General features: G+C 40.9%; 1 protein-coding gene across 5 annotated transcripts in view; it reads right to left on the bottom strand.

Moving 5' to 3' along the window:
- DCDC2 (doublecortin domain containing 2) overlaps window positions 1-23,611 on the bottom strand; it is a 70,261-nt gene that overhangs the window by 5,385 nt on the left and 41,265 nt on the right. For all 5 annotated transcript variants that reach the window (XM_084850135.1, XM_084850131.1, XM_084850132.1 and 2 more), the window contains one exon: window positions 6,827-6,927. In XM_084850135.1, coding sequence (XP_084706261.1) covers window positions 6,827-6,927 — 101 coding nt within the window. The remainder of the gene's footprint in view (window positions 1-6,826; window positions 6,928-23,611) is intronic.

The raw sequence follows: 23,611 nt of genomic DNA, 5'->3' as shown, positions 1-23,611 counted from the left end.
CTAGCATCTCTTAAATACAGCTCCTATTTCCCAGTGAATAATGTTCCATATACATCCCAAATGCTTTCCAAAACTAAGACAAACATTTTGTTCCTAAACCAGTTAGGTTGTCTAAGTGACAATGGAGTACCTGCCTACTACATTGTTTACAAAACCTAACATTTAAAGAGGGAAGACATGATGACTAGATTTGGATTGAATTTAGTGTGTGTGTGTGTGTGTGTGTGTGTGTTTGTGTGTGTGTGTGTGTGAGAGAGAGAGAGAGAGAGAGAGAGAGAGATTGCAGGACACTCATATGACATTCAAGTAGGATTTCAGAGGTCTCAATGTATATTAAGGTTCCATTTAGATATGGTTTATAAAAAGATATTAACATTAAATATATGTCGCCAACATAACCAGACTGAGTAGGTTAAGGTGCAGAGCTCTGCATGGCACCATCAATCAGCAGCTGGGCCAGCTCTTTGTTCTGCATCTTTGTACCTCTTCTCAAGTGTAGGGGCAGGGATTGGCTCCACTCTGCATCTGGCCAGCCAAGACCAGCATTAGTGGGGTATCATCAATCCCACTGAATCCTAGACAGCAACCACCTCTCTTTTCATCTATATAGTGTTAGAAATGGCTAGAAAACAAGGATTTTCATTTACTTCATAGAAAACAAGTATACTGATTACTTTATACCATTTAGTCACTATGGAAGCCCTCCTAGAACTCCATTGGAAAGTAGGTTATAAGCTTTAACAACAAGCCCCTTTCTCTGTAGAGCCTCCTGAGAATGAATATTTTTCCTCTAATTGCTGAATTCAATTAGAATTCTGAGTCACAGACCTGCTAAACATCATATGAAACTTAGGAAGTCATTAATAAGTGTTAAACATGAATGTCTTACATTTGCACACCAATCCAGATATAGGGATCACTTACAGGAATGATACCGTGCACAAATTTGAAGATGTTTTGATCATGGAGTGTTCCTTAGGATCATGTTTTAAACCTGAATAAATCCAGATATAACTAGCTTTGCCTCTAGAACAGCGGTTCTCAACCTTTGGGTCACGACCCCTTTGGGGGTCGAACGATCCTTTCACAGGGGTCGCCTTAGACCATCACTACGACAACTTGGAAGGGCTCAGATGGGTGGATTACAGCGGGCCCGGCAGCTCCGACGGGGCGCGCCCGGGCATCTTGCCAGCGCGATGCTTACAATACGCTCAGCTCCGACGGTGAGTGCAGGAGGCGTCGGGCCGACAGCAAGCTGCCGCCCCCGAGGGGGCTTTTCTGCCCGCCCCCGCCGGCTTCTCTCTCCCTCGCTACCCCGCTCCTGTCTCGCCTCGCTCTCGTCTCTTCGCTACACAAAGGCGTCGCTGTTGTGTCCTGCTGCTCCGGGGTGAGCTCGGAGGGGCGCCAGGCACTGGACGGGACCGGCGGGGTTTCATGGCAGGCTGCGCAACAGGCCCAGGGCTTGCCTCCGACCATGTGAAGAGTTCCGGAGACGGGCCTATCCAGGAGGCGAGACAGGACAGGGATGGGGATGAGGAGGTCGGTCTTGAGCCAACCCTTCGAGGTTAACTGTCAAAAGAAGCCCAAAATCTTTGGGTAAAATCCAACTAAAGCCCTACTTAAGGTAGACGCATTGAAATGAATGGGACTGACGTTCATAGAATCATAGAATAGTAGGGTAGGAAGGGTCCTATAAGGCCATCGAGTCCAACCCCAAGGTAGTCATGACGGTTTTAAGTCCCGTTCATTTTAATGGGTCTACTCTAAGAAGGGCGTTAGTTGGATTTTATCCAGAGTTGCCCAATTGCCCAGCTGTGGATTTTGAAGTTATTGCCTGGCTTCCCGCCCCAGTCTTGGCCTTTTACGTAAAGAGAGGAACGGTGTCTCTGAGCGTGTGCAGAGTTGCAGCTGTGAGAAGATGCGGAGTGGGCCTCTTGAGCATGTGCAAAGGTCTTGGGCATGTGCAAAATGGCCCTGTTGGAAGGGAACACTGGAGAGGCAGTCAAATGGGGTGAGTGGGCTATGGGTGTCATTAAGGCTGCAATTAAATGTGTGCTTATGTGGGAGTAAGCTTACTTGAGAGTAAGCCCCTATTGAACTGACAGCGGGGCTCACTTCCTGGGTAGGGCCAAGGTATTTGGGTGCCTGAAGCAGAAAATCCAGACATAATTCTTCCTGCTACCAAATTCATGCTAACATGGGACCTGACCCACCAAGACATGCTCCTGCACAAGCCCCATTGAAAGTGCAAGTGCTTTCAGTGTGGGGCACACACAGGGGAACGCCCTGGTGGGTTGTGCGCCAGAGATCAGACCATCTGCCTCCAACTGCTGTGTGTGTTTTAGTTTATAACGTTTTATAGTAACTTTCAGTTTTTTAAGGGAGCAATGACACAAAGCAAATGATAAGATGTGGGGTGAGGGAGTAAGGGAGAAGGAAAAGGAAAAGACTGGGAGAACATAAAGATGCAGAGGGATAAAATCATACCATCAGAGTTGGAATGAACTCTGGTCCAGGGATGGGGAACTATTCTGGCCCCAGGGGCCGGATTGCCTCCTGGGACAACCTCTGGGGGCAGGATGATGTTGGGGTGGGCTCACTCTCTCCTGAAGCCCCACCTCCTTTCTCCAAAGCCCCCACTCCTGACATCTTTAACTGCTCAGAGATATTTTTTAAAAATATGATAAGCGATAAATAAATCTATGAAATAAATAATAAAGAAACAATCAAAGTCTCTTTCTCCATGTGTTGAGAATATGATGAGGTGCTTAGCCTTCCCCAATCTGGTGCCTTCCCAATGTGTTGCACAGCATCTCCCATCATCCCCAGCCAGCTTGGCCAACTGAACAGGCTGGGGATGCTAGGAGTTGTTGTTCAGCACATCAGGAAGGCAGCAGGTTGGGGAAAGTGGCCTAGAGAGAAGGTGAGTCTCTTTCACCACAGAGGATGTCTTTCATCCTGCCGAGATCCCTAATCAAGCGGGGAGATACCTAATCAAGGAGGAGACTCTTAGACTTCCTGACCCAAGTGTCTTATTTTCTGACCATCCGGAATTCCACCAGCTGAGTTCATGCCTGATCTGATGGGTTATGTAAGTTGTAGATGCTGTCTGCTCCTCTCCAGTCCAATACTCCAGTCCCAATTTGGGGTTGTTATATTAAGACTGTTACCCATGCTACACCATGCTTCAAGACAAAATTTCATTTATTTGTAATTAGAAATAAATATTTCACAATATATAATTACATATTGGTTTTGTGATTAATCACTATGCTTTAATTATGTTCAATTTGTAACAATGAAAATACGTCCTGCATATCAGATATTTACATTACGATTCATAACAGTAGCAAAATTAGTTATGAAGTAGCAATGAAAATAATTTTATGGTTGGGGGTCACCACAACATGAGGAACTGTATTAAAGGGTCGCAGCATTAGGAAGGTTGAGAACCACTGCTCTAGAAGATGCTAGACTCTAGAGGAAGAACATGCTGGCCATTCCTCCCTCAATCTTCTGGGTACCATTGCTGTCCTCTGCTCCTGTTGCTACCATCACACCAAAGTTCCTTCTGTGCTGCTGCTGCCATTGCCACCACCACAGCATGCGCACACATACACACACAGAAGATTTTAACCAGTTAATAAACCATAACATGAAAAGCTACCATGAAGTTCATAGACTCATAACCTATTACCGTTCTCAAGATTCCCACGCTGGTCCAACATATCATCAATTAAGCATTTATAAAGAAGGAAGCATAAGCTAATCTTTCACTATGTTCCAAGCACTCTGAGTACTTAGTCCACAAACAGCATAGCTGTCCTAAACAAATGACCATGTGATTTAACTAATCATAGTTTCAAGGCCATAATGTTCATCAGTATATTGCTTCAAGCTTGTAATCTGGCCCTATGATTACTTCATTCCCCATTACTGAGAAGGAAAGATACCATGTAGACTATAACAGGATTTCTCCTAGCGTTTTTGTTCAATTTATGTCATGTACACACTGCAACTCCTTTTAAATTTTGAACTTTAAATTTTAAAGAAAGTAGTTTCTTTGACATTTGAGCACAATAAAATCTGTACTCGTAATCGTCAGAATGTAAAACAGAGGTTTTCCCTATATATAATGTTTGTTTGCACTTTTTTTTTTGTAATTCATTGTATACCTATTCATGTGGCCAGTATGAAACTTAAAGTACTAAGTACTTAAACTTGCTTTTGCTAAATGTATGTTGCTGCAATATTCAAAGTCCATCAGTGACTCATTCAATAAGTAGACAAATTCTAGTAATTGGAGAATGGAACTTAGGTATTCAAAGTGCCTGTACATCCAGTGGAATGGAAATTCCAATACTTGCATTATGGGTATTAGCCAATTTTATTGATGGACATTAACCAATGAAACAGTTTATTGATAAGGGGAAGAAGACCATTTTGACTGCAATGGAAATTAGATGAATAAAGGGATTTGACCCACCAAGCTATGAGAGAAAATTGTACAACCTTACTACAAACTTTCAGCTTCTACAATAGCTTGTCATATGGGAGCAGGGGCATTAATAGTTAATGTCCACACCTGCCTGCTATGGGGATGGAGTGGTGTTAGGAAGAAGAAAGGTGCAAGAAGAGGCCTGATAGAGGTAAAACCTGTTGCCATTGTTTCAAAGTTGGTGGACTGCACCCCACAGATTCAAAGAGACTCTGCTTCCAAAAAACCCCTTCCAAGTTTTATTTAAACAAAGACTCCTATACAGAGATCTCTCAGGCTTTGGCCACTCACTCCTCAGGCCAGAAGTGGGTGTTGCCCATAACTACTTCCTGGTTCCTCCCAGGAAGCATAACCCATTCAGGCTGAATCCAGCAGTTCTTTCATATTGCTACAACCATTAGCAATTTCCTGGGAACCCCATTATATATGACAATATCATGTAGACATTTTAGTGTACACTAAAATAAAAATCAATAGTGTATAGTCAAGCACAATGAACATGTGAACAAAAATGGGGATTCAATTAGACACAGTGCTGGTCTGCACAACTGCAGGATGGTTAATAACCCATGGTAGCTTGTTAACCACCCTTCATGTGCAGGTCACGTGCCAGCCAGATTTATATAAACACCCTCACCAGCACAGCTTGTTGTGATGTCTGAACTCAGTGAGGGTGGGTGGTTAACAAACCACCCAGCAACCCTAAAACCGGCCATGGTTTCTGGGTGGCTTGTTAATCACCCCACCCAACCACCCTCGCCAGGTTCAGGCATGACAACATGCCATGCCACAACAAGAGTAATTATGTAAATCCTTCACAACTGGCACGCAAAGGGTGGTTAGCAAGCCACCATGATTTATTTTGGTTCGATTTGTGCGAACCAGGTCACTGTCTGGGCTACAAAATGCACAAACGGATATTTAATCTAAGTAACAATAGACAGCACAAGGATGGACATCTGATAATGTACCCAACTTCATCAGAAGTTATCCGTTAGTAGTATAAATTCTTCCTCTATTAAACAATAGTATCAGTTCTGTCAAGGCCTAAAATGGGAAGTTGTTTAAACTAAAAAGCCCTCATATGCCAGCTTATTAGTTATTTCTTTTTTCATGCCAAAAAGCTGCTATTCTTAAGGTCTGTACATAACAAGTCAAATCTGCTGCCTGCTGTTTGGTCCTACCAGGTGGATCAATTAAACAATTGCCTGTTTTTGGCCTTGATAAAACTGATACTGTTGTTTAATGGAGGAACTATTTACTGTATACTGTATAACTTCTGATGAAGATCCACAAAACCGGTATATTGGCAGATGTCCATCCTTATGCTGTGTATTGGATAAACAGACAGAGAGAGAGGAATATGAGATGAGTAGCTGTTTTTGGCAAAAGAATCACAAAGGAAGGTCCCCAGTGCTTTGTCTATGTTTCTCAGCAAACGTGGCCATATTTTGAGCCAGCGTTGGAAGTTATTGCTGCCTGATGCCTGGCCTCCCACAGAAGACACAAATAGTTTCGTATCTTCTTTTCAGTCTTGCAAACGTTACATTGCTAACCAACTTTCCTGGCATTCTCAGTGGACAGTGATGCATACTTACCTGAAGAGAAATTTGAGAGTGCTTTATCCTTTATTTAAGAGGAAAACCTCTCTGGACTGAGCTGTGCTACACTCCCATTGCTCAATCTTCATGCAAAAGCTTGAACCGCTGTTACTTCTTACCTGTTTCATAGAACTATCAGTTTGGCACCTTTCACATACAATACATTCATTGCAAAAAATAAAACAAGACAAAACTACACGACCTCTAGTGATCCAAGCTGAGATGTCAAAACCTACCCATACAAAGAGCTGAGATACCTACGAAGTACAAGAAATGGGCTGATAATTGCAAATATTTATTATTAGACAAAACTAGGACAGGCATTTTAGGCTGCCAAATAAAATAAACCAATTAACTGAGTGGGATAAAGCAATAGTGCTGTCCTTTTCTAATGTCACCAACCATCAGGAAATAATCACTCTAGATTCTAGATATCAGAAATACTATATTTCTTGCCCCTTCCCATCTCTGCCCACCCACAATAACATGGTATAATTAATGAGTTGCTACATTAAGCCAATGGGACCTCTGTTTCAGAGGTCTGTTTCAGAGGTGTCATTGAACTTCTGGACTTCTGCAGCCTCAGCCTCCACATTCCACATCTTTCTGGACTTCTGCAGCCTCCACATTCCACATCTGTAGACATCCAAAGGACATAACGAAGAAAGTAAAAATCAAGAGGTGGTTATTTTGAACTGTAGCCACTTATTCAAAGTATATAGATTACCTGGTCAACTGGGACCTCAATTTGAGTGTCATCATCTTCCTGGACTTCCACAGCCCCCCGCATTTCAGACCGCTTTTTGCCAGCCTTGTAAATACCCTCTTCTGAAAGTAGAGAGAAGCAGAGTCCAATTGTGACACTGTGTGGTTAAATGAGTGAAGTGCATCTAAGGGAAGCCTGAAAATGGCTTTCCAAATGTGATTTATCACTTATCACAGGCATTTAATATTTTGGCTTTAAGAAATCTTGTGTCCATTAGCTTTTCTTTTGCTATATAAGTGCATCAACGTCTTTAAATGGGAAGAGAACAAAAATAGCTTGTCCTGATTTCTTATCAAATGTACACTACCTCAGTTCCGAACTTCAAATGCAAATATTTATAAATGAAAATACAGCACAGATGTGCATTAAGAGTTTTATCAATTTAAAGGCTTACCTATGGGGAGGTTCTTTCCCAGCATCAAATGTAAATATTAACTAGACCCTTAAGGTTCTGCCCCTCCCAACAACACTTTATTAATTTTCTTTCACTATGGATAACAACTGGTACTTTTCTATATCCATCCTGATCTAAGCTAGTCTCAAGTAACATGCACCACTAAGGGCACAATCCTATGCATATTTAGACAGAAAATGCCTTACAAGACCCAGCATTCTCCAGCCAGCCATTTTGGTTGGGGAATGCTGGGACTTGTAGGACTTTTTTTCTGTCTAAACATGCATAGGATTATACCCTTCACCACCCAAAAATCAATTTCAGAATTAAAATGAGTGAAAATAACTATTGCATATTTTAAGTTAATTATTCAAATACAGAAATGGGGTATCATATATACGAGACGTTTTCACACTAGAAAGACAAATATTAGAAGTACATAGTATGGCAGGGAAGAAGAAACACCAATCCATGAATCTAACACCAGTGACAAATCTGTTTGGTAGCTAACCCAAGTTTAGAAAGGAGATGAAAGAACAAATGTTTGTAAACATGGGCAGTGGTAAATTCTGCCTCTTGCTTTTGAACTCGGCAAGGACATGCGAGGGCCTTCACAGTGGGTACACCTAGGCCCTGAAACTCCCTTTCCAGAGTGGCCTGCCTAGCCCGTTCTTTCATGGCCTTCCACCAACAGGGGAAGACTGTCTTGTTCAGGCAGGCTTTTGGCCTGTTGAGCTGAGTAAGTTTCACTGCCATTGCTCATGGTTTTTATTTAGTTGACAGCTATTTTTATCTGACCATTTTACAAGTTTTGATATTCCTGTTTTATTTTATTTTATTTTATTTTATTATAATTGTATGTTTAAGCATTGTTAGCTACTTTAGGGGCTTATGCAGAAAGGCAGGGTATAATTTAAATAAGAAATAAGCAAACTTCATGTAAAGCAATTAAAAGATATATACCATCTACCAGCAATTCATGCAATTTACATGTAACATTTTCAACTCAGGTCTTCATGTTAGTTTACCAGGCACTTCTGCCTGTTGAATTAGAGATTCTTGAATGTTAGTATTTTATACATACAGAGGAAGACAAGCAACTAAGTGAACAACATTATACACTGCCATACACTGTGGTACAGCATGAAATATCCTATGGGAGAAATCAGAGATGGCTGAAGTGATCACCACCTATAAAACCTAGAACTGTTCAAATTTTTCCACTGTTCAAATATCATGTTCATGGCCACCATCTTTTACAGAAAAAAACACACATATAAATGGTGGGGCAGTTTTATTTGAGATCATGGCAGCCTTTGAGCTGGCAAAGAAAGACAGCACTACATTTTAGAAGCTTCTACAATGACTAATTGTGTTAACTACAATAACACATCATTCCCTCTATTTCTGATGTTCAGGTGTGACTGCTGATGTTTATGTAGCCATACCAGAACCACTCATGCACAAGGAGATAGCCCCAGGTTCAGGGGAGTCCCAATGTTTGCAGAAGCATAAAAAAATCTCTAGAACTGCCCTACCCCATGAAACAGCCCAATGCAGGACTGAGTGAGCTCAGTGGCCATGAAAAGTTGATTGGGGGGGGGGGGGCAGAAACCTGGATGGGAAGGGAAATGGAATGGAGAATCTTGGAGAAGGTCAGTAGACAGGTCCTGCTTGTTACTACAACCTCTGCTGCTGCTGCTGCTATTTAACGTGGCACCAGTGGGCTAGGTGCTACACAGTATGTGAAAGCGACACTGTCTCTGCCCAGAGGCTTATGATTTGAATTATGTTAGCCAATATTGACAGAGGATTGATGAATTCATAATTAAGATAATTTGAGTAGAGTGGCAATGGAGGTGGTTGTTTAAAGATGAGATCAGGGTGATTCACAAAAGTAGCAGGCCTTTAGAAAACAGGGAACAGCTTGACAGCTTGACCCTTGGTTGTGCTGAGAGCAAATCCTATACTTCAGGCAAACTGAACCCCTCTAGTGATTCCTTGCAACATACACACATTCCTTTTACATGCACTGCACCCATCATAATGATAGGCATTTTTTAAGTAATTATAATAATACTAAAGATTTGCATAACTCTCAAGAAATGTCAAAGTCCTTCATACATATCTTCTCCATAATCCTTATGACAACACAGCAAAGTACATCAATATTTTTACATTTTTATTATTACATTTATATCCCACCTTTTTTGCTCTTGCAAGGAACCCAAGGTGGCCTACATGGTCCTTCCTCCTCTCCATTTTATTCTCACAACAACCCTGTGAGGAAACTTAGGCTGAGAGTCAGTGACTGGTCCAAAGTCACCCCATGAGGTCCATGGCTGAGTGGGGACTAGAACCTGGATCTCCTGAGTCCCAGTCCAACACTCTAACCACTAAACCACCCTGGCTCTCATTCTCCCCATATTGCAGATAGGAGGATAAGGCTGACACAAAGTAGCTTCACTAACACCTCTAACTGAGGTCATGGTAGAGGCAAGATTTACCAGGGAGGGATTTACCAGTCCTGGTCCATAGCTCAGTAGTTCTCAAGATGGGAATGAGAGGAGCCAAAATTACAGACTTGTGCATAGTGGAGTGGGGACAACAGCAGCAGTGAATAGAAACTAGGGAGAACATATTGTTGGAGTTAAGTGAAAGAGGTCATTTAACAGTGAAAACTTTGGAATTCACAACATTCTGAGCCAACTGGAGAGGCAGGAATAAAATCAGAAAAGTAGGAGGTTATAGTACCCTAGTCAAGAGATGGTCAGAGCGTGGAGGAAGAGGAACTTGCTGCCTGGAAAGGTGGAACAGGAAGAAGCAGCAGAAAATGTAGGTATTTAGCACTTCTGTGTAATGAGTCAAGCAAGGGTGGAATGTATGGGAATATGGCACAAACCAGTTGGAGGTTGGAGAACAATACAGCTTCCTATGCTGATTCTGAAAGATTGGTGGGTCCCTGTGCCTGAAACTACTGAAAGACATTTCCTGCTTTATCCAGCTCAGTATATCCATCCAGCTTGACAGAAACTCTTCGATAAACAAGAAAATTACATCTGTATTAAATAGCAAACGAGTTATGCATTCAAACAACTAATAAGAAATCAATATACTTTAAATAATTAAACACAGAGAAGTAGCGTTTCTTGCATAAGCTCCTTTCCAAGGCAGCACTAACAATAAAAAATTTATTACAGCACAAATGATAGTATTATGCATAGCCATTTAATGCACTTCGAATTTGAAGCTGATTGAAGTTCAGCATTAGGGAGAAAATAATCATGGTAATAACAGTCTGCCCTGAATATTTTATGGAAATCAGAGGCATTTACAGAGCTATAAGCTCTGTATGTAAGCATGGGAGTTAATGTAACTACAAAAAATATTCAATGTAATTTACCAGATGCTGCCTCATAAAGTAAAAAGAAAAAAAACAGCATAAGGAATGTGTTGCTCATTATATCTAGCACATACATAAAAGGGATGGGGAGAATAAGGGATTGTTTTCTAATCTTCGCCAAAGAAAAAGAAAAAAGAAAAGAAAAAAAAGGGGAGAAATTGGCATTGTGGTAGGAATCTATTTTAAAATGTCTCAAGAGAGTTATAAATCTGTCACAGAAATGATACCATTTTGTGTACAAAAGGCAGCCCCTGCTACATTCTCTTGAAAAAAACACATACATCTTGTGAAGCAAGGGAACATTAATTTATCATGAATTTAGTATGATAGGAATGAGATAAACATTGATGATAGGAAAGCAGAACATTTTTTAAAATCCCTTTTCTTCATAACAATGAACTCAACCCACTCTACCATAGGCACAGTTCTCACCCATGGAGGACTAAATTGAGCCCAAGATGTTTAAGAGCATGCAGATTTTAAATAGTAACAACCAAATCCTATGAGTGTTTACTCAGAAACAGGTTTCACAGAGTTCCATGGGTCTCAGTTTCAGGTGACCTGATTAGCCAAAAGCATAGGCAGAAAACCTCTTCAGATGCAAGCATCTTGGCTACTGACACTCTAAAGTGCTACCTGGCCATGGAAAATCTCCTCCTGGTAACTTCTGGGGAATGAATTTTCTAGCAGATGTGAGGTGGAGGCAAAAAAAGGTGTATCAGAGGTAGAGATTTTTTGTTTGGGGAGCTCTTTTTGACCAGGTTTGCACATCATAATAAGGCAGGAATTTTCTTGTCAGGGGAGAGACAAGCCACAGGTCCAGTTCACATGTTATGCTAAATAGGGATGTTGGAAAAATACGCAATGGGATCAAATGAGTTCAGATTTCTATGAATCTGTCCCTCAGATTCCGCAGCGGACCAGAGTTTCCCAAGTCGCACAGATTCAGCAGACTTGTGGACTTTTTTTTTTTTAACTCTCTGGAATTTTATGCAAATTCAGTAGTAGAAAAATAGGTTAAAAAAAATTAAAACAGCCAAAAATGCACATTTCCCCCACAGGCTAAAGCATGAACATGTGAATGGGGGGGGGGATTTGAGCATCTGGGGGAGATTTACATGTTTTCACAAGTTTGAATTTGCACAAATGGGAATTTGCGTAAATTCAAGAAACTGGAAAAAATCTGATTCTGTCAATGAGAGGACGATGGAACGAATCCGCGAAACACAGATGGAACAGATTTTACAAAATCCATACATCACTAATGCGGAAATGCTCCACTAAAGTGGGAGTTCAGCCACTCCCGCTTGCAGCAGGAATGACCAGGCAGCATTTACAAGCATGTTGCTCATAAACAATAAGCACTCATCATGTCATGTGAAATCTCCCTTTTTCTTTTCACTTCACCTCCTGAGAGGCACATTTGACAGAACCAATAAACATCATTAGCTGAAACCCAAACTATGTGTTTAAAAAAGAAACTAACTCAACTCTATGGTAAAAGGCCTACATCTTGAAACATCTTGGAAATGTGTGTGTATTTGCAAAGGGACAAGGGAGTGCTCATCCAATGTTTACTTGGCATCTTTGGCTAACAAGCTTGTGAAATATAACTCTTTGCTTTTTTGTAGATTTAGTATCAGCATGAACTTAGTAAGTGTTTATTCTTTTTAAAGGAAAATCCAGCTTGTGTGATTTTATTTTTTGGTCTCTGCTAAATAACCACACCTACTTACCATGCTAATATGGAAAGAGGGAAACCCTTCTGTATTGTACTTGTTTCAGCCCCAAGACTCCCAGGATGGGGATATTATCCTGAAGGAGAAACACAGGGCATGGGAGATATGGCACCACAGCATGTAAGGGTGGAGATTGTGTGCAGCGATTCCACATGCACAATATATAAACAGTAAAGGTTTCTATATATGTAGGGTGGCTGGTATGTATCTGGAATGATTGACAGGTAAGTGTGAGGCGGGGTTTGGCAGAACGTGGGCAAGAATGACAGTTTGGCAAGTGGAAGGAAGGGGGAGTGGCTGAGTGAGAATGAAGTGCAGTGTGATTGGATGAGAACTTGTGCAGAAAAAAGGTGGGGTGATTGCTTCTAGGGAGTCAGATCAGTCTGGGAGGAAGGTAGATTGGGTACAGCTAGAGAAGCCTGAGTTGAGATTGGGAGATAAGAGTGAGAACATCTAGTGAGATAGTCTGTGGGATAGAGAGTGTGTCAGATAGTGTGAGAGGTTTTTGAACATAGAGCTAAAAGCAAGAGTTATATTGTGTAGTTTATAGTGCTGACTTATTTTAATTATCATCCCTGATAGCCTTTCCTCATCCCAACCCAGTTCCTATTTCTAATTGTACCAAATAAACTTTCTTTGTTTTCAATTTTAAAAGACAGTTTCCTTTTTTGTGTGATTAGGAAGTATTTTGTGGAATAACCTCCACGTGCTGGCTGCTTGATCAGTGCTACCAAAAAGAAAGAAAGCAGCTCTAAAAGGGTTATTGGTGGCAGTAATTGTGAGAGTGGTGAAGCATCACAATTCACAAACAGAGGGTTGTGGGTGACAGCCTAAAAGTGGCAGTGTGAGGAGAGACACTGACCAAAGCACCTGACCTGGGGACTCGAAATAGGATTGTGAGGTGGTCAAAAAGGCCTTGGGTCCTCACATTGTGCATGTCTAATTAGAAGTAACTCCTACGGAGTTCAGTGGCACCTACTCCCAGGTAAATGTGTATAACATTGCAGCCTAATGGTGCAATCTTAAACAGACTTATAAGGAGGTACAACCTACTGAAGACAGTGGATCTTTTTAGTAAAGATGCATAGGGTTCCACTGTAAGTGCAGCTAATTCCCTCCCAACCAAAAAACTAGTGAAATATTGCCTTATTTTGCATTCAGAATCATTTCATCACAGACCTATCAAATACTTCGGTCCAAAGCAATATAAGGTTTTGAAGCTGGTCATGTTACTTTGGCACCTGAGTCTGAAATTCCCACAAGAGTGTTTCCCCCTCCCTTGCAGTAAAAAATACAATAATAATAAATTAAATAATGAAACAATTTGCTGCCCTTTCATCACACCCCAGGCCAGTGCAAATGAAAAGGAACAGATGTAATATGTCTTAAAAAGTGAACATCAGAACGCTAGAAAAAGGTGAGTGCCTGTGGGTTGAAGGAAAAGAGAATGTGCATTATTATTAGATAGCTAAACATTTCATTTCCTGGCTTTTGAGATTGAAGCTGGCTATTCCTAGCCCTTTCCATAGCTGCTTTGGTCATGAGCAGGTTTTCTTAGAGCTTTGCTACAGCACTTCTCCAAGGACACAAGGTGTGCAAACTAACAGTGGAACCTGTAATCTGATCCTGTGCTCTGTTGCTGCAGAGGATATGATCAGGCTATGAATCAAATATCATTTAAAGGTAGATGTTGTAATGCATTATGTGAAGGGTTTATTATTTATGCTTTTATATATAGGCTGTATATATATGAAAAAATACCCAGCACAACACAGCAATTCTGAGAAAATTATGGCTATTCCACATCTTGATCATTGCTTTATTTTATTGTGCGCAGATACATTTCCCCCAAGGATTAGTATTAAGATATGCACTGCATATTAATGTGGAAGTTTGAAAAACACCTCTGCCACAACAATTCATGCATACAAGGATGGAACAATGTTTTGGATTTATTAGCATTCATTCGAATAGAAGGGAATTTCAACTGTGTTGCATGAAACATGAACTGCATCTCCCATACCATTTAACAATGGCTTGGAGAGAAAATGCAAATGGAAGCAGCTGGGAAATGCTAAATACAAGCAATAGGGATGTCTCCAGGTTTTAGGATTATTTATGTGCTAGTTTACAAATTTCAATTTGAGAATAAAATATATGACATTTTATCAGGGCTTGGTCCACAAAGCACTTTTTCAAGTGGCCCATTCCACCAAAATGCATTCACCGCTATCTTTAGAATCCTGAATCTAAACAGTACTTGCTCAACTCATAGAAAGTTCAAGTAAGAAGCTAAGCAAGTACTCTATGGCAGAGCAATTATAGACTGAATACAAAGATGGTGGGAAATCGACTTACTCCGGAGGGCTTGGGGTTAGGTTCTGTTTAGTTTATCTTAACAACATTTTTAATCAATTTTTATTGTGAATTTTAACCAAACAAAACAAACAAACAAACATTAAAAAAACATTTAAAAAAAATATAGCAACATATTTTAAAATCCTCAGTTTCAAATATTACAACATTCTAAGGAGAGAAAAAGAGAGAGAAAAAAGGTTACAGATAAACTTCAGTAAAAGCAGACCAGATATCCAAATATAAGTCTATTTGGAAGTTATGCCTATAGATCACTCTTTCTAATGTTGCTAGCATTGTTAAGTCTTCAGTCCATTGCATTATAAGCAGTGAGCATTTATCCTTCCAGTATCATAGTATCAGTCTTTTAGCAATTGAAAGGGCGCGAAAAATCCATTTATGCTGACCATGGGTCACATTCCAAAAAACAGATAAGTAATTTAAGAGAACATTTACATCAGTAAATATTAACGAGCTTTCCAATACAAACTTTATCTGTATAATAACTTCCTCCCAAAGGAGGCTACTATTGGGCATTTCCAAAACATATGAATAAGAGAAGCACTGACTACATCACACGTCCAACCATTAGCCGAATTTGACAAGCCTTTATTAAAGAGACATTGTGGCATCCAAAAGACCCAAAACAAAAGTTTTTGCTGATTAAGGCATAACTGAAGATCCACAGAGATATCCGATACAGACACCAAACCAGCAGTCCATTCAATAAACAAAATAGGACATTCCAATTCCCTGTTCCATTCCTGCTGTGAATGGCATGTATCATATTCGTTCATTGATAGTAAGTATTTATAAACATGAATTGTAGGTCAATATATCTGGTCAGCTCAATAAGTATTTCCAGTAATGAAGGAGACTCCAAAGCAGTAAAAGCAGCAGAACCGAATCTAGATACTAACAAATGTTTCAACTGCAAATACTGCCATTCCGCTGTAGCAGGAAAACCAAATTTATCTCGCAAAGTTGAAAATAGCAAAAACTCATCACTGATTGATCCAGGTTAAAGATCCTTTTATCTGCCCAGGTCCACCACAAAAACATTTTCTTTCCAATTCTTAAACTTGGATTTCCCCAGAAAGTCAGTTTGGCATGGGAAAATGGGTCAAACTGTTGTTATTGTTATTGTTATTGCTGTTGTTATTATATTTATATCCCACCCTTTTCCCAATACTGGGACAATAATTGGTGTGACATTATACACCACACATCTCTGACTGCCACGATTGTGGGAGAAACTCTGTCTGCCTTAATATGCCGAGCATCTAATGCCATCCATTTAAAGAGAGGCTCCAGACAAGAAGATTCCAACACTGACCAAGGTGGAAAATCAAATCTGAGTGGAAAAGACCAAAATTTAGTACAGGTCAGCAAATAAGCCCGATGGTATGTAGGTAGATCTGGAACCTGCCTTCGTTAATTGCATTCCTTTCAAAGATATTCTTGGTGGAAAGGCACCCCAAAAGAATTTATGAAACAAAGCAGTAAGTTTTTGGAAATATTTGCCAGGTATTAGTATAGGGATCCCACGTATAACATAAATAATTCGAGATATAGTATTCATCTTAAGTGTATTAACCTTACCCCATAAACCCAACTTTAAAGATGCCCATCTATCTATATCTCGTCAAATGTCATTAATCAACTTATTTAAATTTAGCCTAATCATTTGAGATATATCTCTAGAAATAATTATTCCCAAATAAGTAATAGACTCTGGGCACCATCGAAATTGCCAACTGGCCAATACAGTAGAGTATACCCTATCTCCAATCAGAATTATTTCCAACTTTGTCCAATTAATTGAATAGCCAGACAATTCATCAAAAGTATTACTCAGTTTCATCATAGCTGGAACCGACAACTGGAGTTTCGAGATAAACAACAAAAGATCAGCATAAAGGCTCATTTTAACTTCTAAACCAAAATGGACAAATCCATGAATGCTACTATTTGGTCTAATAGCACACACCAGGGGTTCCAAACAAGTTGAATATCAATGCGGAAAGTGGACAACCTTGTTTGGTGCCCCGCCCAAGTAAATAATAAACCGTTAGTCATTACTCTTGTTCTTTTATCTTAAGAACAAAAGAAGAGCCATGCTGGATCAAACCAAGGGTCCATCTAGTCCAGCATTCTATTCACACAGTGTCCAATCAGCTGTCTACCAGGAACTCACAAGCAGGGCTTGAACGCAACAGCACCCCCCACCCATGGTGGACATAGGCTCACTGCCTCCGGTACTAGAGGTAACACATAGCCATCAGGACAAGTAGCCATTGATAGCCTTTTCCTCCAGGAATTTGTCCAACCCCCTTTGAAAGTAGGGATGTACGAAAGTCACTTACCTTTTTGCAGATGTGATTTGCGGTGGGGGGGGAGGCGCTCCGTCCCTCCCCCCGGAATCCTCCCTGGCCGGCTCCGCTCCACGGTGGCTCCGCAGAGCCGCTGGCCAGGGCCGTCTGCAGCCGGAATTCCGGCCGCGGCCGGGCTGCTGCGGACACAAATAGCGGCTGCCATAGCGGCTGCCATTTGCATCCTGCCAGGCTGCTGTGATAGGCTACGTAAGTATTTATGTAGCCTGTCACGGTAAAGGCAGCCACGCAAGTGGCGTAGTGGCCACCATTTGTGTGGCTGTCTTTACCGTGATAGGCTACGTAAATACTTACATAGCCTATCACAGAAAGAGCAGCGGCGCAAACGGCATAGTGGCTGCCGTTTGCGTCCCTGCTCTTTGCCGTGATAGGCTACGTAAATACTTACGTAGCCTATCACGGCAGCTTGGCAGGACGCAAATGGCGGCCGCAGCAGCCAGCCGAAAGACCAGCCGCCGCCGCCGCTGGAGCCCCAGGTAAGTTTCGTTCTGGGTGGATTCCGCGAGGTGGTGGTGGGGGAGGCCGTTCTGCCACGGGTTTCAGGGGGCCGAAAGAGATCCATGTAAACTCATTGTAAGTCAGTAAAACAAACTGAGGAAAGAAGGATACATTTCTTAAGCAAGACATCCTTAGAATAATTAACTCAGAGAAACCCACTATAAATCAGCCTATGAAGGGTACCCAAAGCTTTAGAAGTTTGACTGTGCTGTTATGCCATCATCAGTCATAGGAACATAAGAAACTGTCTTATATCAAATCAGATCAACAGCATAGTATTGTCTACACCCAACCTGGTGCCCTCCAGATATTTTGGACTACATCTCCCAGCATTTCTGACCACTGACCATGCTGGTGTGGGCTGATGGGGGTTGAAGTCCAAAACATCTGGAGGGCACTGGTTTGGGGAGGCTGGTCTATACTGTCTGGCTGTGGCTCTGAATGGACCCAAAGCTGTCTGAGACCAGTAAGATAATAGGCAAGGTCTCCATGACATGACGAAACAGAGGTAGAGACCAGGGCTCCAAAACCATAACAAATGGAGGCAATACCAGAAACCGGACCTCATAATATGCCCACTGTCCAACATCCTAAATAGAATCTACCCAAATTATGGGAAATTAGGGGACAGGACAGGTTTTAAATCCTGTATTTCTAATATTAAATGCTGTCAGTAGGGTCAGGTTCAAGGCTTACCTTCCTTCTACCAAGGGATTAAGCATAGATGTTAGGCTAGCAAACTTGTGTGGTTGTATTCACATTAGCGTTCATCCAGCTGATGCTTCATCCAGCTGGTTCTCCTCCACTCCTTCATTGTGTTTTTTCCTGCTGGCACCTGGAAGACTAGCACTGATGCTTATATCTTTACTCTCAATAAATTTGTATGCAACTGTGTTTGTGTGGTTTGATTTTTAAAATAAGCCAGTCTTGCACCCCTCGTTGATAATAGTGTATTGAGAACAGTATCTTAATCGTACAAGAAAGCTGAGGCGATAACTGTTGGGATAAATCAGCCTTACAATATAATATTTCCAAAACAAAACACAACTGTGATATAAAATGACTGTTTACTGTCTTGGGGCTGTGATGGTGAAGCCTCCGACACACTGATTGTTGTTGTGTTACAGAATGTTTACCTACTAACATAACAAAACAGTTTGCAGTGCTTCTGTGCAGGAAGGGGAAGTTGTCAGTTTGTCTGGGCTCAAAGCTTCACAGAGGCAGATTGAAGACTGGGAAGAGCTCCCAGGCAAACTTACATGTAAAACCTAGATACAGGAGGAGCTCTGCATTACTGACAGGAGGGAAGTGAGCAGGCAAGGGACGTTTAGAGGAGTAGGAACTCTTGGCCAGAATGTCAAAGGAGGAATAGGGTTAGTACATCTCAAGTCTACTGACAGGGAAATTAATTCTGGCCAGTGTGACTTCTACCATTACTGCAGCATTGTGACCTGGCAATGCTAAAGGGCTGTGAGGACTGAAAGGAAAGGAGGGTTGAATTTCATATACTGATTTGAACTAAACAGCCAATGCTTTTGCTGCTGCCTTCTAGCAAAATTAGACTTATTAGTAGATATTTAATCATTCATAGACTCATTGTCATCTAGTCCAACGACTTGCCAGTGCAGAATATCCAAATACAGTATCCCTGACAGATGGCCATCCAGCCTCTGCTTAAAGCCCTCTGACAAAGGAGACACCACCATCTTCCAAGGCAATCTGTTCTACTGTTGAACAGCTTGTACTACTCGGATGGTCTTCCTAATGGTTAGCTGAAATCCCCTTTCAAATGAATACCCCTCACACATTGAAAGGGATTGTGCTGGCCTTCCGTGCCCTCTCTGCGCTGACATGCCAGCCAGCTATGTACCCCATTGACCACACATTTGGCTCTAGGGAATTTAAGGCAAGTCAAGACAAAATGGGTGGAGACACTCTTTCCTCTTTCCCTTTCACACCTAAGGAGACTATCCTTTTACCAGAATTTTTCATTAATAAATGGCAGCTCTTGAAAATTACTGCCAAAATCCCTCTAAATACAAATGCCTTATAATCTACCTTTCAGAAGAAAACTTATCGACTTCTTCACAGCATGAAGAGAACAGAAAGATATTTAAACCCCAATTTCTATAGCAAATCAGGCTGATACTGCATCTACATGGCAAAAGAAAGCTATTACCCTGCAGGTAGTAAAACTTTTATTTCAAAGAACTTGTGAAAATATATATATATATATATATATATATATATATATAAATTCAGTTTCCCCCAAGCCACTTAGGAATCATTATACTTTTTTTGAGAAAAAGAAGATAATTTCATCACCTGCTGCTTATAATCTCCAATTAAAATCTCTCTTTCTCTTTATGTATCTTCTTCTATTTTATATTTTAAAATAGACTAAATATCTAGTATAAAAATATTATTGACTGTTGAAGATTTATCTTAAGTTTTATTATTATACAATACTATCTCTTTTTGATTACTACTACTATTACTACTACTACTACTAATAATAATAATATTCAGGCTTTGGGGAATGAAGCGTAGAACTGTTGCGTTGATATAAAAGATTGTTTTACTAAATTGTAAGGCTGTATAATAGATATAGTTTTTTAAAATAGAATACCATTGGAGGTTGGGAGATGTTGGAGTTTATTTTTGTTTTTTCCTTTCTTTCTTCTCTGTTATTATGGTGTCCTAACTAAAATATTGTATGGATGAGAACTGAAGTACTGAGTAGGTTGTTGGCAATTCTGGTAGTGTTTATAAAGATAAAATAAATAAAAATATATTTTTAAAAAATCTCCAATTGAAACTGTTTCAAATCAATATTTTCCTTTTCAAAAAGCCACATAAAATATCTACAAACTGGATGCAGGTATTAACCTGCCCTGGTTAAAACCACAGTTCTTTTAAAAATACAAGAAAAGACTCCATCATACAATAAGCACAGTACTTTATCCCCCTATCGAAGAGCACATACGCAAAAGATTTAGGAACAGAGAACTAATAATTACAGAACAGATGAACAATTAGAGGTTTGGCAGGAAATGCCACGTATGGGCAGAATTAGGCACAGAATATAAGACAACATTTGATATATTGTCTCCACATTTCAGAGATGTATGAAAGATAGTTGAATATTTTCTGTTTTTCAGAGGCTCCAGTATATCCTGGAAGATCATTCCCAGAAGGTTTTGCTGGGAGACTACCCTGTAACCATAGAACAAAGCCACGCATCTCAGGGTGGTTTGTAAACCACCCCAGCCACCCAACCTCACCCGGGTCAGATGTCATGACAACCAGTGCTCAGTTAGGGTAATTATGCTAATTAGGAGGCTTGCTACCAGCACAGGGAGGGAAAATAAGCCACCATGGCTTATTTTCCCTCCATGATCATGGAAGCCAAACTGCATGGTTAACAAGCCACCCTGAGGAAAATGTCCTAGGTTCAAACATACTAACTCCAGTTCAACGAACAACCCACATTCAGGTGTGGGTTAGTGTGTTGTGTGGACCCAGTCGGTGATGGAGTAGGAATTTAGAGAATTGCTGAAGTTTCTTATTAATCTCTTTTGTAGATCCTTAGAAGTCATGGCCAAGGCTAGATGTGTGCAACTGGACCGGTGTAAGCAGACCTCCCTGCCCCCTCCTCCCCACAGCAGAAAATCAGGCAAAGGCACCTTCTGTGAGTAGAGTCTTTCCGTCAATGGGAGGCAGATCCTGGAGCCAACCCCCAATCCTTTGTCTCTTATCTCCTCTCTGGAAAGCAGGGTGAGGGACAAGTAACATTAAAACGACTTCTCTTTTTTTAGACCAGTCCACTTATTCCAACTTCAAAAAAAGAGTTCAAAGGAATGCAGGACTGTTAATTTAAAATTTCTTCACAACACTATAAACACTTCCAAGCTAAATTCATCAGGTGCCTACATGAGTAACTTTCAGGTATCAATTAATTTCTGCTCACCCAAGCTGTTGCTGGCATTTGATTTGTGTTTAGTTTCTATGTCCTGTCTCTGTTGTTTTTGGCTGCTGGATTTGCTTCTTGGCTTTTCTCTCTTCAGGGTTTTTTGCTTTGTGGGGCTGTCTTTATTGCAATATATTGTTTTATTACTTGTTGTGCCTTAGATGCCTAGGTGTGATACAAAGGCAGGATATAAATAATTTAAGGAAATTAACAAATATTTAAGTGCCAGTTAAATTAAAGAGCTCCTCGGATTCAGGACATACATCTTTGGTCAAAGCTGTGTATAACACAGGTGAAGACAGTGATGCAATGTTCAGGCAGGCAAAAACTATTTCAAGAAAAGTCAAAAGCTAGGAGAAGCGCAAGTTCCTTCTGCTGATACCACCATGAGCACTTCTTTAAATGGAAACGTAGGATATAAATAGCTTAATAAAATCAGATATTAACTGCTTCCCCTCAACCCTTCAGGAAAGGAGGTGAAAAATAACTGTGGAGCTTTCTCTTCTGACAGGCAATTATAGGAATCTCATATAGGTATGAGACTCAGGATTTGTGTTAATAATACCTGGGATGTTCCTAAATAGCAGAAACACCCATGGCTCAAGAATATCTACATATAACTGCCTATTATTTTAGCTGCAGGATGTTGCTTATAACATTTGGGCAGTAAACAATCCCTCAGCATTTCTGAATTGCTGCCCTGACATTACCAGGAGGCAAATTGAGGCCAAAATGTGCTGTAGTCTCTGTAGCAACTGATTAATTATGATTCTGCATTTGTTCTCCCCTCTCTTTATAGTAAATAGAACCAGGTGGCTAGTAAAATGGCATAATGGTCTTTGAAGGGGACAGGACCATTGGAACAAATTAATCTTGGATGTAATAGTCTGCATGTAATATGAATTCATTCTGCTCTAGATGTAATCCATCTTTCTTTTTGTCTCTCTCTTGGATAAAGTGAGCCAAGGCTGTGAATGTCACCTATGGATTCACTGACATCTCACATTTTGACCTTTAAATGACTGTATATCATGTCTTCCATAAAAATTAAATTGTTTAGAAAATAACCAATTCTCCTTCACCATTTGCACCAATGACTTGCTAGTCATTGAAACACTAGGTTTGAGTCAAGCCTTTCATTTTTTGTCTCTTTATAAATAACGGTCTGATCCAACCTCTTTCTTTTTGGACACATTGACACATCAACTCTCCTGCAGGTATGGAAAGGTCAGCAGTAGGTGACTTCTGCACATGCAATAGTGCATGGGGAGGGGAGGATGCAGCAGGAGCTAGAGCATCCCAAGGAAGGGTGATCCTACGATCCCACCCTTCTGACAGTGGAAAACACAAGAATACTATTAGAAGCAGAGAGCTAATGTAACTACACAGACATTGGCTTCCATGACATCCCTGACAACTCCATCATCACCCACCAATCATACTGTTGCTTGCTAATGATGCCCCACCTTACCCATGCATGAAAAAGTGCCAGTGGATGGTGAAGACAAGAATGAGACAATGACATCATGCAGCCCGGTCCACTCCCTCTCCCATACACAGTGCACAAGCATGCTTCCAGGATCAGTTCATAGCACTTCCCTCATCAGGGTTCCATTAGTCCAATGGGAGTAAGGGTAGCAACCAACACTGTAGCCACAATCCCTGAGGATTCCTCTCATACAAGGGATTGAATCCACTGACAGCCCAAACACAACTGTCAGCAGCCTGCAAACTGGCTTTTTCTGTGAAAAAGCCCAGGCCAGACAGGGAAGGAAGCTTTGCCATCCTAATCACCAGCATGTCAATTCTAAGGGGGGCCCTCAGAAGAAGGGTGCAAATCCCACTTCAGTACCAAGAATTCCACACCTGCAAGGCCTAGAACATTACACACAATGTGAGAGGAACAGGGGCCACATGGACAATAAAGAATGCACATAACAGAGGCAAGCTCAGTATACAGCACTGTGACCTCACTGGTAGCTCAGGGGCAAAGG

The sequence above is a fragment of the Heloderma suspectum genome, chromosome 4, assembly GCF_057233095.1.
Source record: "Heloderma suspectum isolate Gila_16-S chromosome 4, 16-S_ref, whole genome shotgun sequence".
Lineage (NCBI taxonomy): Eukaryota > Metazoa > Chordata > Lepidosauria > Squamata > Helodermatidae > Heloderma > Heloderma suspectum.
This window is presented reverse-complemented; position numbering and strand designations above follow the sequence as displayed.